The 16,955-nt window shown below is 32.4% G+C and overlaps 2 protein-coding genes across 3 annotated transcripts; both read left to right on the top strand.

Moving 5' to 3' along the window:
* The first annotated feature begins 1,004 nt into the window (after window positions 1-1,004).
* On the top strand, window positions 1,005-7,461 carry LOC114393629 (F-box/LRR-repeat protein 4). 2 transcript variants are annotated; one of them, XM_028354994.1, is made up of 8 exons: window positions 1,007-2,569; window positions 2,654-2,845; window positions 2,920-3,326; window positions 3,539-3,724; window positions 4,641-4,833; window positions 5,271-5,347; window positions 5,648-5,798; window positions 6,388-7,461. In XM_028354994.1, exons 1-8 carry the CDS (start codon window positions 2,318-2,320, stop codon window positions 6,682-6,684), a joined length of 1,755 nt encoding a protein of 584 aa, XP_028210795.1. In that variant the 5' UTR covers window positions 1,007-2,317; the 3' UTR covers window positions 6,685-7,461. The 2 variants fall into 2 exon arrangements, with proteins under 2 accessions (XP_028210794.1, XP_028210795.1); XM_028354993.1 differs by having other exon boundaries at window positions 1,005-2,845.
* A 1,165-nt stretch (window positions 7,462-8,626) lies between these two features.
* Window positions 8,627-14,620, top strand: LOC114393611 (AP-5 complex subunit mu). Its single transcript, XM_028354966.1, has 8 exons — window positions 8,627-8,798; window positions 8,874-9,005; window positions 9,234-9,545; window positions 10,084-10,367; window positions 10,484-11,376; window positions 13,605-13,661; window positions 13,985-14,032; window positions 14,175-14,620. Exons 1-8 carry the CDS (start codon window positions 8,713-8,715, stop codon window positions 14,244-14,246), a joined length of 1,884 nt encoding a protein of 627 aa, XP_028210767.1. The 5' UTR covers window positions 8,627-8,712; the 3' UTR covers window positions 14,247-14,620.
* Window positions 14,621-16,955: the final 2,335 nt, after the last annotated feature.

Below are 16,955 nucleotides of genomic sequence, written 5' to 3' on the forward strand. Positions count from 1 at the left end.
TTTCAAGTTCATATATATAAAAAATGAAACAAAATAAAAAAAAGATATAAATATAAATATAGTGTCTAATATAATATAATCATTTTATATTTAAAAATAAAGAATTTAATTTTCATTTAATGTTAGTATAAATATTATTTTTAATTTACATTGTTAATCAGTTAGAAATATATATATACTACGTTATATGTTTTACATAAACACTTGGAACTATATATGTTTCTTACATTTTTAGCCAATCAGCAAATTGTAATACCACCAAATTCAGTCTTTTTTTATCAACCCAAAGGCAGTCTTGGACTCCCACATCTCAATGTATATATGTCACGGTTCAGGCTTGGGTTTTATTTCGTAGTAAATAACCACGGTGAATATAAATGAAAAATGGTACTAGGAGATGAATAATTAATTCACATTGAAAAGAAACTTTGTACGGAAATTTGCTTCCCATAAAAATAGCAACCGAAAAATAGAAAAAGAACTGAAAATTGTAACATTTTTCCATGTGGTTCATCTAATCCAACATTAGTTATTTTGACCAGGTTGCGGCCTCATAAACCTGAATGGAAATCTGATGTCATCTTAAATCACATATAAAAAAGAAAATCAATTCCAATATGATTTTTTATCTTTATGAATTAAAACCTTCAAAAACAGAATGTTCACATCTCAATAAAACAAAACAAGGTATGCTTGCCAAAACAAAAGCAAAATAGAGGCAAAGATGACTTTGTTATAGACCTTTTTCAGCTTTTACAGTTTTAGTTTTCTAAACCTTCACTCATTCAAACTAAATGATGTGTTTTATCTAAAGAGTTCTAATAGCAGATAATTCTATTTATAGAGTTTTATCCATCACAAAACTCAACAACTCAACAATGGTGAACATGGGTATATTTAAGATATTAAAAAAAGATCATGAATTGTTGCTAAACATGGTTAGAATGTGGACAAAAAATGGACTATGTACAAAAACCAGAAAAGAAAAACAAAATGTGCAAAAAGAAAAGAAAATTCCAACACCACTCCCTGATAATCATCATCTTCTCTGTGTTCCTCTCGGTAGCCCTTTTCTTCTCTGGAACCACCCATATGAACTCCTGACCCGATGCTTCCATCCCGTCGAGTTCAACAAAGTTGTTAACAACGGTGGTTTCATGAACTTGTTGAAGGTCAACCTTGGAATGTTAAGCTTGTTGGCCACGTCATGCACCCATGGCGGAGTCGCCGTTGATGAAAAGGATAGGAGAGAGAATGAAGGAAGAAAGGGGGAAAGAAAGTAATGGGCGTCGATGATTGGTCACAACGGGTCTCCATCTCTGGCAGCGGTTCTATTTCTTCTCTAGCAACAAGGGCTTTCATGATGAACTTGTGTCCAAGCAGTGACAGTTTTTTTTTTATTGATAGTGTGACCATTTTGTTTGAAACCAGGTCCCCAGTAGTGTCAATTTTTATTGAGCCCATAGTCATGGCAGTAGCAATTAATGGGTTGTGTTTATGGTCTAATGGCAGTGAAGATTCAGACATTAGTGGTGGACTGGTGGCGAGAGTACTTGAGCTATGATTGGGTTCTTCTTATTTGAAAACTTAGAAAATAAAAAACCACCCCATAGGGTCCGTAATTTTTAGTTGTAGGTTTCTAAAATTTTAAAAAGACTTAAATATTTTGAATCCATGATAAATTAATAAATTTTTATTTGTGTTCTTAATATTTTTTTTTTTGCCTTAATTGTGCTAATATATTTATTTTTTCATTTCAGTATGTTGATTTTGTATTAGTCTTTTCGAAAATTATTTAATTGAGACTAATAACAAATGTTACTTTGATTGTGACACCACAAAACATTCTAATGTTGAAATAAGAATCTAATATAAAAATAAGTTAAGCCAAAATCTTAGTTGAGGTAGGAGTCCTTGGATATAAAAATATTTTGGTCACAAAAGTTGTTAGGTTGATTAGATGTCAGGTGAGAAGCCATATGGCTAGATATATGTTGAGTATTTGATTGCTTGAGTTTGTTTATCACTTGAAATCCGAGATAGCAAAATTGATATTCTCATGTTTAGGGGTTCTTAAGGTGATTTTTGATGGTCAAAATCGCCTATGTAAAATGGGGATAATTTGACAATATTTGATGGTGTATTTAGCACATGGTGTTGGTTAGAGTGAAACCCGAAGGAATGTGGAGCAGGGCAGATTGGAGTGGAGCAGGGCAATTTTAAGGCCGTTGTATTTGCTGCATTCTATTATTCTCTTGTGAATGAATTACAAAACCAAAAAACACCCCTTTCTCTAACATATCCATCCTCTCACGCAATGCGAGGCCACGATTGGATCAATTCCTGCTTTCCCGACGAGTTAATCGTTGAAATCTTCTCCCGCCTCCACTCCAAGTCCACCCGCGACGCTTGCTCCCTCGTTTGCCGCCGCTGGTTCCGCCTCGAGCGCCGAACCCGAACAACCCTCCGAATCGGCGCCACCCACCTCTTCCTCCACCGTCTCCCCTCCCGTTTCTCCAATATCAGAAATCTCTACATCGACGAACGCCTTTCCATTCCCCTCCACCTCGTCCGTCCGATCAATCTCCTCCCATTCTTACATCTCAATTTGAATTTGAATTTGAATTTCATTTTCATTTTCATTTTTTTCCAGGGGAAAAGACGCCCGAACGACGAAGAGGGCGATCTCGATTCTCTCTGTTTATCAGATGCTGGTCTATCTGCTCTTGGCGAAGGCTTCCCCAAGCTCCACAAATTGGGCTTAATCTGGTGTTCCAACGTCTCTAGCGATGGTTTGACATCCCTAGCTCGGAAATGCACTTCTCTCAAAGCCTTGGACTTACAAGTAAGCTTAATTAATCACCACTGATATTTAGTTATGCATTGTTTGCCTTAGCATTCCTGAGATTTATCTTGTAGGGTTGTTATGTTGGGGATCAAGGTCTGGCTGCTGTTGGACAGTGTTGCAAGCAGCTTGAAGACTTGAATCTGCGATTCTGCGAAGGATTGACTGATACTGGTCTGGTTGAATTAGCCTTAGGTGTGGGGAAGTCGTTGAAATCTCTTGGTGTGGCAGCTTGTGCCAAGATAACTGATATCTCAATGGAGGCTGTAGGGTCACATTGCAGGTCCCTTGAGACCTTGTCGTTGGACTCTGAGTGCATCCACAATAAAGGGCTGCTTGCTGTGGCACAAGGATGTCCAACTTTGAAGGTTCTAAAGCTGCAATGTATTAATGTTACAGATGATGCTTTGCAAGCTGTAGGCGCTAACTGTCTGTCTCTGGAGTTACTGGCACTATACAGTTTTCAGAGATTTACTGATAAGTGAGTTGCTCTCCTTCAAATTCATTTTTAGACTCATTGAACTTAGTCCTAATTGAAAATCCTTGTCTAAACTGCAATATGATTGTTGCACACACGGGAGCATAAACTATTGTCATATGTGTCTGATCATATATTATGCACACCCTTTATAATTCTTTCAAGATTTTTTTGCTTTATTCAGTAATTCTTTTATAATAATGTCTTATATCCAGGGGGTTGCGTGGCATTGGGAATGGATGTAAGAAGTTAAAGAATTTGACTTTGATTGATTGCTATTTCATAAGTGATAAGGGTTTGGAAGCAATTGCTAATGGTTGCAAGGAACTTACACATCTTGAAGTCAATGGATGTCACAACATTGGAACTTTGGGGCTAGAATACATTGGGAGATCTTGCCAGTATGTTTTTCTTTAAGCTAAATTACATGCGGAAATGTTATGAATAGTGTATGCATCTAACTTAGTGGATGCCTAGTAATTTATCAGGTTGAAAGTTTCCCTAGAATCATATTAATGCATTTGGTCTCTCTTTAAATGGTCACTCAATAAAGCATCACAGCAAGTAGAAGTTTTGTTTTGTAAGGTGAATGTGCCAAGACAATTGTTTGGCCATAGCATGTGTTTCTTGATGCTCCACCAAGGTCTGTTTCTGCTTGTTCTGGTTGATGAAGGATTGTTTTAACACGCATGTAACTTTTCAGTAAATTTAGTGGAATAATGATATTACACATTTAGGCTTCCTAGTGTAAAAACATAAAAGCACAAAATGTAATTTAAACTAAAAAGTGAAAAACACAGTATATACACTTGCAATCAAGCATTCCTAATATAAACAAAAAATGAACCTCTCGTTACCTCACTAATATAAAAGAGAGTGAACTGCTTCTAATGACTTTGATGTGGGTTTTGTTGGGGCTTCTATCAGGGTCACATTAATGCACAGCGGTAAATTCTTCAAATGACACGCTTTTGAAATTGGTGTAAACGAGTAATATGCAAAATTGTTTTAAACAGCTTGCTAAAATTAAAAATTTGTCTTGAACTGTAGGATTTTGTGCATTTAACTATTAATCTTGCATGCACTTCAATCAATTCATCATCTCATCATTCATTTTTTCTTTGTCGATCACCGATTTCCGGTTTTGAAGAAATTGCTAAATCTGGCAGATGAATTCATGCTGTGAACCTTTCACCTACATGGGAATGTTAGCTCCTGATATTCGGGTTATCCTTGATGGCACTAGTTGCAAAAATGATGAATTATTTCCATTGGTCTTCCAATATGGTGCTAATCCCAGCTTTTTATTACGTACAGGTATCTCACTGAGTTAGCATTGCTTTACTGCCATAGAATAGGTGATGTTAGCCTTCTTGAGGTGGGAAAGGGGTGCAAATTCTTGCAAGTTCTTCACTTGGTAGATTGCTCAAGCATCGGAGATGATGCCATGTGTAGTATAGCTAATGGCTGCAGGAATCTAAAGAAGCTTCATATTCGTCGTTGTTACAAGGTAACAAATCTTCAGGATTTTGTAGTTTTTATGAAACTGGCATGAATGTCACCATTTTTTTGGGTTCCAACTCCCAAGACAGATTATAATCAATTAATTGTACAAGCTAATTAATGTACTGTTTCCTTTTTTTAAAAATAAATTTTAAGACAACATACTATCCTTGACTGTTTTGCATCTTAGCTAACTGTTTTTCATTATTTACTCATTTTTAACTCTATGTCCATCATAACGACTATGATATTGTTGCATTATATACTTTCTTTTTCCCTCCTAAGAAAATTGGAAGGGTAGTAATTGAAAATGAATGTCAATGATAGATCCCTGTTATAGACTGGTATATAAGTGATGTAACCTACTTTATATGGTTGATTAATTAACATTTTTAGGATAGAGTCTTTTATGCTTATTGCTTGCTCTCCTTTTGTTGTTACTAGATTGGGAACAAGGGACTCATTGCTGTTGGCAAGCATTGTAAGTCACTAACAGATCTTAGCATTCGATTCTGCGATAGGTAAAATCTTATTCATTTCTTTTATACTCTTCTGCGAAGAATATATTATATATTATATATATAGAGAGAGAGAGAGTTTTAGTTCTTTAATTTCATTTCTTATTCACTGATTTTATACTCTCCTATGAAGAATATGTGTGTGTGTGTGAGAGAGAGAGAGAGACTTTTAGTTCTTTTTTATCTTCTGTAATTTTTTTTTTCTGTTGATGAGAAATTTCTGAACTCTGGATTATTCAGAACATACTAAATATTGTTAATTGTTCAGAATGTCTGTTTTAATGTTTGTTATCAAATTGCTAGGGTGGGAGACGGGGCTCTTACTGCAATAGCTGAGGGCTGTTCCCTTCATTATCTGAATGTTAGTGGTTGTCACCAAATTGGAGATGCTGGAGTGATAGCCATCGCAAGGGGTTGTCCTCAACTCTGTTACTTAGACGTGAGTGTACTGCAGGTACGTACCTTTCTATGTCTCTCATTTTGTATACCAAAAGCACATTAGTTTTTTAGTTTTCCATGTTTTTTCTCTTTTAATTGTATGGCATGGTTTCCTGATTTTGTCATTGTTGTTTCACTTAATATCGTACATCACATATATTCACATGGTTAGAGACTGCATATATATTCCCCATATATCTTGCCATCAACCTTTTGCTTGTGGCATATATATTAGTATGGATGTTACCTGTCAAGGGTTTAAATTGCGGTCGTAGTTTTGTTGCAATCCTTGATGTTGTGGACAAATGCAACCACAATTGCGGTTGTGATGAGTCAAAGTCTTGACATTGTGGCTGAAATTGCAGTCACAAACCTTTTTTTAAACCATGTCTGCTGTAAACAGTTTTCTGAAATACATTACGTAATCATGTAATATCTATATGGAAGAGCTTAGTATTTCATATTTTCTTTATACATACGAAAATTAGTTGTGGAGAATCTCTAAATTAGTCAACCTTCTAATAACTATAACCTTGCGAAACTTTATTTGCTTTTCATTCTACTTTCCCTGTCTTGTTTGATTACATTTCTCATTATAATTTCAGAATCTGGGTGATATGGCAATGGCTGAGTTGGGAGAACACTGCACATTGCTTAAAGAAATTGTGCTTTCACACTGCCGTCAAATTACTGATGTTGGACTGACACATCTTGTGAAAAGTTGCACATTGTTGGAGTCTTGTCAAATGGTTTATTGCTCAGGTATAACTTCAGCTGGGGTGGCCACCGTTGTTTCTAGCTGTCCCAACATGAAGAAAGTCCTGGTTGAGAAGTGGAAGGTTAGCCAACGGACAAAGCGACGAGCTGGCTCTGTAATTGCCTGCTTGTGTGTGGACCTTTAGACCATATACATTTATATATATATGACCTTGAGCCTTTTTCTGTTTGATTTGTGAATATACAAAAAGCTGCCGGCAACTCTCAATCTAATCTTATGGGTATGAAAGATGAGGCAAAGTAGGGTGCCTGGCTTTATAGGAGTTGTAACATGAGTATCAAGAGTGCAGAAAGCAATGGTTTAGATAAATAAATGTTGTTTATAATAGCATGGTCTATAGGTAGATATAAAAAAAGTATTAGGACCCTCATATTGATTTAACACGTTAGGGAGAAATCTTATTAAGCAAAACTACTTTGTTTATATCTTATTGCTCCAAGTAAAAAGCCACAATTGTTCGAGAGATCTTGTTCTTTGCTTGGAACTTGGATTCTTTGTTGAAGTAGGGATTTGTGCATGGTTTCTGTAATGTCTTCCCTTTCTGTTGCTCCTGTCACCCCTCCAATTCCTGCCCCCTTACCCCATCCAGACACTGCAGTTTATCAGATGACTTACATGAGCAAGTCAGTTTTCTTTCTGGTATAACGAGAAGGTCACTGCAACCTGAGCCACACTGTTACTCGAATATAGTTTATCTTATCATATAGAGATTGTTGCAAATTGTTCTATGCAGGTCATAAATATTTGGTGAAAAAAACAATTTGTGATGTTTATTTATTTCCTTCTGTTCTTTATAATTCATTTATCCGTGTAACCCATCTCGCTTAGTGAGATAAGACTTTTGTTGTTCTTTATAATTTATTTATTTCTGTAATCGGCACCACCCTGCGTTCGGGGTCTCTGTTCTTTTATCTCTTCTGTTTCATTCAGTTGAATGTGGGAAACTGGGAATGCAGTTCGTTATCTTATTACAGAGGCAGCTGCTCTACTATATCATGGAAAATAAATAAATAAATCATAGGTGACTTTTTCTTCAAAGATTAAAATGACTGATTTTTTGACAATTTAAAGATTTTTTTAAAGATTAAAATGACTAATAATTGATTCAATGTTTTTATAACATATGAATATGCTTTATACAAAAACTTATGAAGATATAAAACTCCATGTTAATATCTATGATCATTTCATTAATTTCAGTAATTACGACTAATAAATAAACTTCAATGCTTAATTTTTTTAATATATTTGTAATTATACATAGGGTATCGAACATAAAATAACATCTTAAATTGAGTAGATTTAGAGAAGTTTAATGCACAATAAATAAACATACTTTACATTTAAAGATATATCATAACATTGTTAATTAATTTAGATATTTTATTTTATTAATCTAAAATAAATAGTATTTTAGAAAATAAATTTTATAACTATTAACATTAATACAATTTCAAAATTTGTATTTACAGCATATTTTTAAAATTAACAACGGTAACTTTATTTTATAAAATATACAATTTATTTATATATAAATTCACTTAATAAATATAACTTAATTAACAATATACTTTAAATTTATGAGAAAAATATTGAATTTAATTCTTGAAAAACACATACTTAGAAGGATGAAAAGTTTAAAATGTATGGTAACTTCGAATCGAATATTAATCTTATGGTTATATAAGCCCTAATTATAATAGTAAAAAAGACTTAAATTTTTTTTAGTTTTTATAATTTAATTTTTTATTTTATTTTTAGTCATTACAAATTATTTATTTTATTTTTCACATGTATAAGACTTTAGATAATATTTTCTTTTGTTATTCAAAACATTATTTAAAATACTTTAAAGACTAAAAATAAAATCAATATAATTTGTAAAAACTAAAATAAAACCAAAAAATAATCTTGCAAAAACGAAAAATTAAAAAAATACTAATTGTAATGAATAAAAATATGTTTAAAACTAAGAAAAATCATAACACAGCATCATAAAATAGAGAAATAGATTTCTATGAAAAAAGATAGAGAAATAGATAACAGCCCAATCACTGTGAATAAAAGATTTTTCGTAGTTAAATAAAACAGAGAATTGAATTGGGAAAAGATAATTTGAATCCATCATAGAGGAGCGGTGCGTTATGGAGGAATGATCGGAGTAGCAGCCATGCCCAGTGGATGTAGCATCAGAGCAATATGGATTCTCAACAACCTTGACGGCGTCGTTTTTTCCCGGTACCTTCTTCTCCTTCTCCTTCTCCTTCCTTTTTCCCTCAACAACTCAAACTTATTATTATTATTACTCATTAGGAGGTTTCCGGTGGTAGAGAAGCGTTGGCGAGCTGCTTGCAACTCAAACGCCCACAATGATACCCATCAAATCTTCTCTTCCTTACCCACTGACTCCGACCTCGCTGATGCTTTTCTCGACCGAAAGCATAGGTTTGTTTTGTTTACTTTACTTTCTCACATTTCTGCTTTCAATTTCATTTTTAATAGGCCAAAAGCGTTTACAGATCCCACGACCAAATCATTTCCACTCACTTTTTTTTGTTTTGATTTCAATATTTTTTTATTTCTCCTCGATGTTTGATTAATAATTATCTGATGAGTTAAGGAACCTTTGTCTTTTGAAAGTTTTTTCGTGGTGACTTTCCTGCTTCTGTTTAGGGAGGGATCTGCACGAGGATTTGGCATACGAAAGAGTAACTCAACTCTGGGATCGGATTCTTGGGTGGATGATCCCATTACTCGCCATATCATCGGTCTTTACATTAGCAGAGAAGGGGAGGAAAATAAGAATCTATTGTGGCCTTTAATCTTGCACACAAAGGGCCTTTACAGTATTCTTATTCTGCCATTGGTTGAGCCTATCCATTTAAATGCATATGCAAGGTTGTGTAAAAGACCTGATTGTGGAGCTGCTCTTGGTATGGATGACGGCCTGTCTTCCCTCTTACTGGATCTTCCATCAGTAACAGGGTATGCTAAGTTACTTGTAAATGCCACTAACATTTGGGAATCATACCTAACAAGAAAATTATCTCTTACTTGTAGGTTTAGATTGGTTAGCTGTTATTAGTATTATAATTTTGTTTTTAATTGGATTGCTCATTTATTTTTTGGGTAACTCGACGTGGAAGAGATTTTGAAAACATGTACGAGAATATTACCTCATTTTGCTACAGAATGCTATGTAGAATGAGGTTTTGTTCAGTTTGTATTGGCATTGGACTCCTTTCCCTTTAAGGTTGGGGTAGAGGGGGAGAATATAGCTTCAGTTTTCATTTATTTTGCATATACGCTTGCTGTATTGTTTGGGAATATAGAAAGCCCCTAACCATTAATCCTCCTTACATTGCACTTAAAGTACCTTCTATGTATTTTGTTTATTTATTTACGGAATTAATTGCATTTGCACTGCCATTGCTCCCAAGAGAGCTTGTTTGCAGTAGTGATGGTACTGGGGTCTTACTTTGTAGTATGTACTTTTAATCATATATCCCATGCTATTTCACAGGGCATTTATGATAGCGCATGCCATTGGTGACATAATTACTGGCGACACAGTAGAACCTGAAGTGATTGTAAGTGCAGCTCCCTCTGTTGGAGGGCTGTTTGATTCACTCACTGGTAGTATAGGCATCTCTTCCAGGGCAAAACCTGTGGCCCCACCTGTTGCTTCTTCCTCCCCTTCTAGTGCAGCTGTACCAGGATCAGTTACAGCAGATGCTCCAAAAATGGGGTCTAGGTTATTGGATAAAGATGCACTCAGAACATTTATCAGTAGTTCAATGCCCTTTGGTTGGTACCTTTTATTATGGTATTTTTCATCTCATATTTTTGCAGTGGATTTTCAAGTAAACTGTCAGTTACGCATTGCTTGTAAATTTATTTTATTAATGTATACTTTTGTACAGGCACACCCTTGGACCTTAATTATTCCAATATTATTACCATAAAGACCAACGGCTTTTCGGCAACAGATTTGCCTCCTGCGGACCAGAAGCAGCCAGCTTGGAAACCATATTTATACAAAGGAAAGCAGAGAATGTTGTTTACAATTCATGAGATTATTCATGCTGCTCTGTATGATAGAGATGAGATTCCGGATACTATATCAGTTTCTGGTCAAATAAATTGTCGAGCTGACTTGGAAGGGTTGCCAGATGTGTCATTTCACTTGGCTGGATTGAACACAGCAAACCTTGAAGTTTTATCGTATCATCCTTGTGCTCAAGTTTCAGATCAAGGTTTGGATAAGCAAGGAGTGATGTTTTCTCCGCCATTAGGTAATTTTGTGTTGATGCGTTATCAGGCAGCTTATGCCCTTGGACCCCCCATAAAGGGATTCTATCAGTTGTCAATGGTTTCTGAGGATAAAGGTGCATTTCTATTCAAGTTGCATTTAATGGAAGGATATAAGGCTCCTTTGACAATGGAATTCTGTACTGTGACTATGCCCTTTCCTAGGAGGAGGATTGTATCTTTGGATGGGACTCCTTCTGTGGGAACAGTTTCAACTTCAGAGCACTCTGTTGAATGGAAAATTGTGACAAGTGGCCGAGGGCTTACTGGAAAAAGTATTGAAGTGACTTTCCCTGGAACAGTTAAGTTTGCACCTTGGCAAACCCAAAGGTTGTCTTCCTCTAGGTCATCCTTTGGAATCACTGCTGACGAGGATAGTGATAATGAGGCAGAAAATGCTAGTAACATGGTTAATGAAGAACATTTGATGGGGAAAATGAACAAGGGTCTTCCTCCAGTCGATTTAGAGGAGCCATTTTGCTGGCAGGCATACAATTATGCTAAAGTATGTGCCTTTCTGTTCTTATTTTTTATCTTTTAGTAAGACATCTACTTTATCTCTTAATATTTTATAAATTTGTATTTTTTTTATTGACTGAAGTTTGCTTTGTTTTTTCTGTTGGTTTTTTATCAGTTGATGCTTTTGGTTATGTCATATAATCAGATTCTTACTGCTGAAATTTAGGGATTAGATGGTGAATAGAAAAAAAAAAGGAATATATTTCACTAATAGGACTTCGAATAACTCTGCTGCTGTGATAATGCAAAAATGTTGACCCAATATTCCTATTTCTACTAATATTGTAGGCCACTAAGGCCAGATACAAATAGTTGGACCTCTAACATAACTAGACTTCTTGCACACTAATAATGTTAACATTCTAACATATTTTGAACAATTTTTCCAATTTCCTAAATATTCTATCTGTTGAATTTGTTACAAGATTTATCCAGCCTTCAGTATTTGAAGTTTATAATTTCTCCTATGTGATCTGATCACCATAGGAATATTAGGCATTTAAGAATTTGGTTTCTTCTCTAATATCCCAAAGCAAATAGCTGTTGGCATATTGTATAATCTAGTGCTATCTTATGTAATAGTTTACTCGTTTATTATTTTTTATTTTTTTATCTGTTGAAGTATTTTTTTCTCTGTTAGCTTTTTATGCCAGTCTTGGCACTCCTTGATGTTTTGAATTTCATTCATAATCTTACCATGTTTACCAATTAATAATTATCAATTAGTTCATGCCCCCCGGTGTGTGTGGTTGGCTTCTTTTTAGCTGGTTATACTTTTATGTGCTTTAGATTGAATGTTGTTAACAGATTGAAAAATGTATCAATTTTATCACAAGTAGTAAAGATTAAAATGGAAGTCCAAGTGTCGAATCCACAGAAACTTTGGTTGTACTTAAGTAAGTGATGCAAATCCAATTATTAAACAATGAAATGAAAGAGAAGGAGACAGAGACAACAAATTGTAAATGTGAAATTTGAAGTTAAAAGGACAAAAGGAAAAGATAACAAGAAAATTAAACAATAGCTTAAATGCAAAAGATGAGTTCAGAATGTGATAATGTTGAGGCCTAGTATGGCTAACTACCCTTGATGCAAGATTCATGGTTTTCTCTGTTAAATGCTTTCTCAATCTCCACCCACATCTACTAATGTGCTCAACCCGGATTCCTCATGCTGAAGAGCCTAATTTATGTATTCTCTCTCCCAAATCCCTTTGCAAAGATGGGATAATAAACAACATTAAGTACAAAGATGTATGCAGAGGCACAACAAAGTAACTCTATCCCTAGAAATGCAATGTTGAGATGTTTTTTTTCAGTTCGTTAGACATTATCATTTTCCAATGAATAATCCCTAAAAACATATGCATGGATGGTCAAATCACACAATAACAATGAAAACCAAGAGAGAACAATAGAAATTGAAATTGCATTAATAGATAAGAAGAGTCTTTACATTACAAGGGGGCTTTGGCTGCTAGGCTCCAACTGAGGGGGTTTAGCCTCTCATAGTCATGAGAAACTTTACACTTCAAAGGTTAATAGAAGATAGTGATAGATGACTAGTAACAAGCCAAAAGGGGAATGACTAAGAGAGAGAGGGTTTCCCCTAAGGGATAGACCCAGTGTGTGGGTTGTGGGTCTTTTTCGCGCTTAGTGTGTGTTGTGCGTTGAGCGAGAGTGCGCGTTGGGTCTGTCTTGCTCCCTAAGTTGGCTTTTCAATTCTTTCAATTTTTCTTCAAGGTTTTTTCTTTCAGTTTTTGCATCAATTTTTCTTCTAAATCACTTGAAATCTTCTTCTTTTGAATTTTGCTAATAAAAAATAACAAAGATGTTAATTTCTTCATTATTTCATTAAAAACAATAATAAAGTAAGAAATTATACCCACTCATTAATCCAAATTGACTATCAAATTAGCGTATACTTAGTAGTTATCAAATGCACTGATCCTAGTTAATTACTATTTTGGTTGGTCAGTTAAGCTTTTCATGTAATAAATATGCACTTGAGCTGTGTTCTATCAAAACTTTTGAGAAAATAGACATTGTTTATGCTGCTTAAACTATCTTTGCATGGATTGAATATATACAAAATTAGTAAATTCGATGAATATGTATTCGATTAGATTACAATACTACATATCTTGAAAGTATGTTAAAGTCTTTAATTCCATAAAGATTAGATCTTCCTATATTAATATTTTCATTATTATAGGTATCGTTCAAGATTGTTGGGGCATCAGTATCTGGAGTTGCCGTTGATCCTAAATCTGTGAGTTTACCAATCTATTTTGGCCGACATTTCTTTTTAGATAAACAATTTAGATTCATATAATATTGATTCAGTATCTCAAATTTATGCTATTTTAGTACAATGGATTATAAACTTATGTTTCCATGTCTTTTGGTTGTTGCACAGCCATTTCTTGTAGTTTATTTATCGTACTTGTCCTCTTTACTCCACGGAATCTCTAATTTTTACTTCAAAGGATATATATCAAGAAGAGGACTGATCGACCATGCTGAATTCTCTATGCTTTGAAACTCTCTTCCTATTCCGTATGTTGTCTATCTGATAATTTGCATATTTTGTAGGTGAGCATCTATCCAGCTGTAAAAGCACCTATGGAGTTTTCAACTCAGGTATTTGTTTGTGTAGGATCAGTGATTCATACTTCAAGCGAACCCTACTGAATAAGACAAATTTCCTAAAATTTTCTGCTCCTTTCAGTTTCAGTGTCAATGATATCTTTTCATGTCTTTTATTATTTCTGGTCATAACCAGGTTACTTCTGGGGACTACATTCTGTGGAATACTCTTGGTAAGTGCCCACATGTTGCCACAATAAAAAGGTGAAGTATGAATGGCCACCGAGGGATATCTAAATGTGACGGGAACACCATCAGATATCTGATGGAAAGAAAACTCTGGAATGATGTTTTTTATTCGTTGCCAAGTATTGTGGAGACACATGATTGAATCTTGCTCCCTAGTGGCTAATTTAGAAAATAAGAAATGTTTTTGGTATTGTAATTAGTGACGGGATTCGTTGCCAAACATTTGCACATTTCATTTGTTGTAAAGTTTACCATAGAAGCATAGCATTTTTGTTAAGTGTTTTTTTTTATTCCTTAGCTATGATTTGGGAGCACAAAATAGGAAATACGTTTTTATTATTCCAATTGAGGCATTCATGGTTAGTATCGGAAATAAAATTGTATTGCTTAATAGTTTTTTCGCCCACGTTATGAAATTCACGTTATGATTTTGAGGGACTAACGTTTCGGTAGGGTTTGAATTTGAATTATAGGTAGGTATCTTCTATTAGTAGATTTTTTTTATTTGTATTAAAATTTATTGCCTGTCTATTAAGAACAAATCATTGTTGAATAATAATAAAGAAAAAAATTTCGGTTGATAAAATCTTTTAATTCAATTTTTAATGTAATTACATAAATTTCTTATAAATTTTAGTTATTAAATTAATTATTAAAGGTTTAAAATATAATAAAATTATTTTTTAAAAAGTGTTATCAAAATAATTTTATAAAGTTTTAAGAAATTTATCATGTTTGTTTTCATGGAAGTTTAAATAATGATAACCGTTTTATTATTAAAAATTTAATGAAAATTATCATGATAATTTTATATAATATAATGATATACTGTATTTAAAATTTTAGAAAAGCATTATTAAATAATTACTTTTTTATTGTTGAAAAAGTAATTATTTTATAAAAATTAAATATAATAGTGTTTGTTTAAATGTTTTTTCTGAAAAATAAATTTCAATGTATAAAAGAATATTTTATTTTGAATGTTTTTTATAAACAACTTTAAAAAATGTTTTTATTTCTGTACCCAAAAAAAAGGCTTTTATTGTAAAAATTAATTATTATTTTAGCTTTTTATAATCTACTCAAAATGAATTTTTGAAATAACTTTCAAAACTTTTTAAAATTTTATTTTAAAACAAAACTTCTAAAGGAAAAATAATATATTATCTAAAAAAGTTAAAATAAACCGACTCAATGTGCTATGTCCTGCATCCAACACGTGTTGCACATAAATATCTCATGAATTAAGAAAAATAATTAATTTAATTTATAATAACAAATTTATCCTCAATTTATATATTTTTTTAAATTAACATTGTAATTAATAGAATCTTGGATATATAATTACATTAAATACTTAAAAAATATTATTATTTACAATAATTTTATTCATCTGGAACAAAATTATCTAGGATAGAAAGTACATTAAAAAATAAACACTACTTTTACTTTGAGTCTTATAAATAAAAATAAATAATATTTTGAATTCTAATCTTATAAATAAGAATGCAGGTACCTTCGTCCCCAGGGATGGACCGATGTATGCTGAATTTTTATTTCTTTAAAGTATATATATATATATATATATATATATATATATATATTATTTTTATTTAGGTTTTTTATTATGTAAATAATATAAGTTTAATTATTTTTTTTTTATAAAAAAGGCTTAATTATGTAAATAATACCATTTAAATACTACATAAAAAGAATTCATTAAAGTCTTATTTATTTATTCTACTTTTTAACAAAATATTACATTCTTCTATAGTATTTATTGTAGATATAATTGTATTTTTCTTATTTTAGATTAAATATTTGAGTATTATATAATTTTATTTCTAACACTTAATATGTTGTTATTATTTTAAAAGTTATAAATAATTTGAGAATTAAAGATTATTTATTATCCTTTCTCAACAACTGAAACTTAATCACTAACACCATATAAGAAATTGATAAGTTAATTTTTAAGAAATATTCTATCTTCTAATTATCACTTATTTATATTCTATTTTTTCATCTTTGTCTTTATTCTTCTTATTCATGTTTGAGAGGTTCCACCATGCTTTTACTAGTTGTCAAGTGCAAGAGTGTGTTATCAAATATCTACCATAAAGTTGTAACCTTTTTCATGATACAATATTTTTCTTCTTCCATTTTTCAACCATGACAAAATAAAATCTTCTATTCAACTATATGAAAGTAAATTATTCTTCAATGTTGGTGGCTACTATTTTTGTAAAAGAAAATTTTGTGAACAACATAATTTATTATAATTTAGTAGATTTGTTGAACATAATAAGATTTTTTGTTTAAAAAAATGCCTAACAATAATATCAATTTTGACTAAAATTCATCAGGGTTCTTGGTGATATATGAAATTAGTGATTGTCATTTATAATTTTGAGTCTTTTAAAAAATATTTAATTTATTTCCATAAATATATTTTTTTACTATATGTTCTTAGATGAATTTTAAAATCACATCATTATGAATCCATAGTATAAATTTTAATGCTAGTTAATATATTTTTAAGATGAATTATAATTTTCATATTTGGCACCCTAGTTGTTAAATCTTGGGTTTACCCGTATTTGTTCTTATACAAGATCATTTCAACCCATTCATATCCGTTAAGAAAAATAATTAATTTAATTAATTATATTAAATTTGTCTAGCTACTCTTTCAATACCATCCATTATTTCTCTATAATTAATTATT

The sequence above is a fragment of the Glycine soja genome, chromosome 17 (assembly GCF_004193775.1).
Source record: "Glycine soja cultivar W05 chromosome 17, ASM419377v2, whole genome shotgun sequence".
In the NCBI taxonomy this organism is placed as follows: Eukaryota; Viridiplantae; Streptophyta; class Magnoliopsida; order Fabales; family Fabaceae; genus Glycine; species Glycine soja.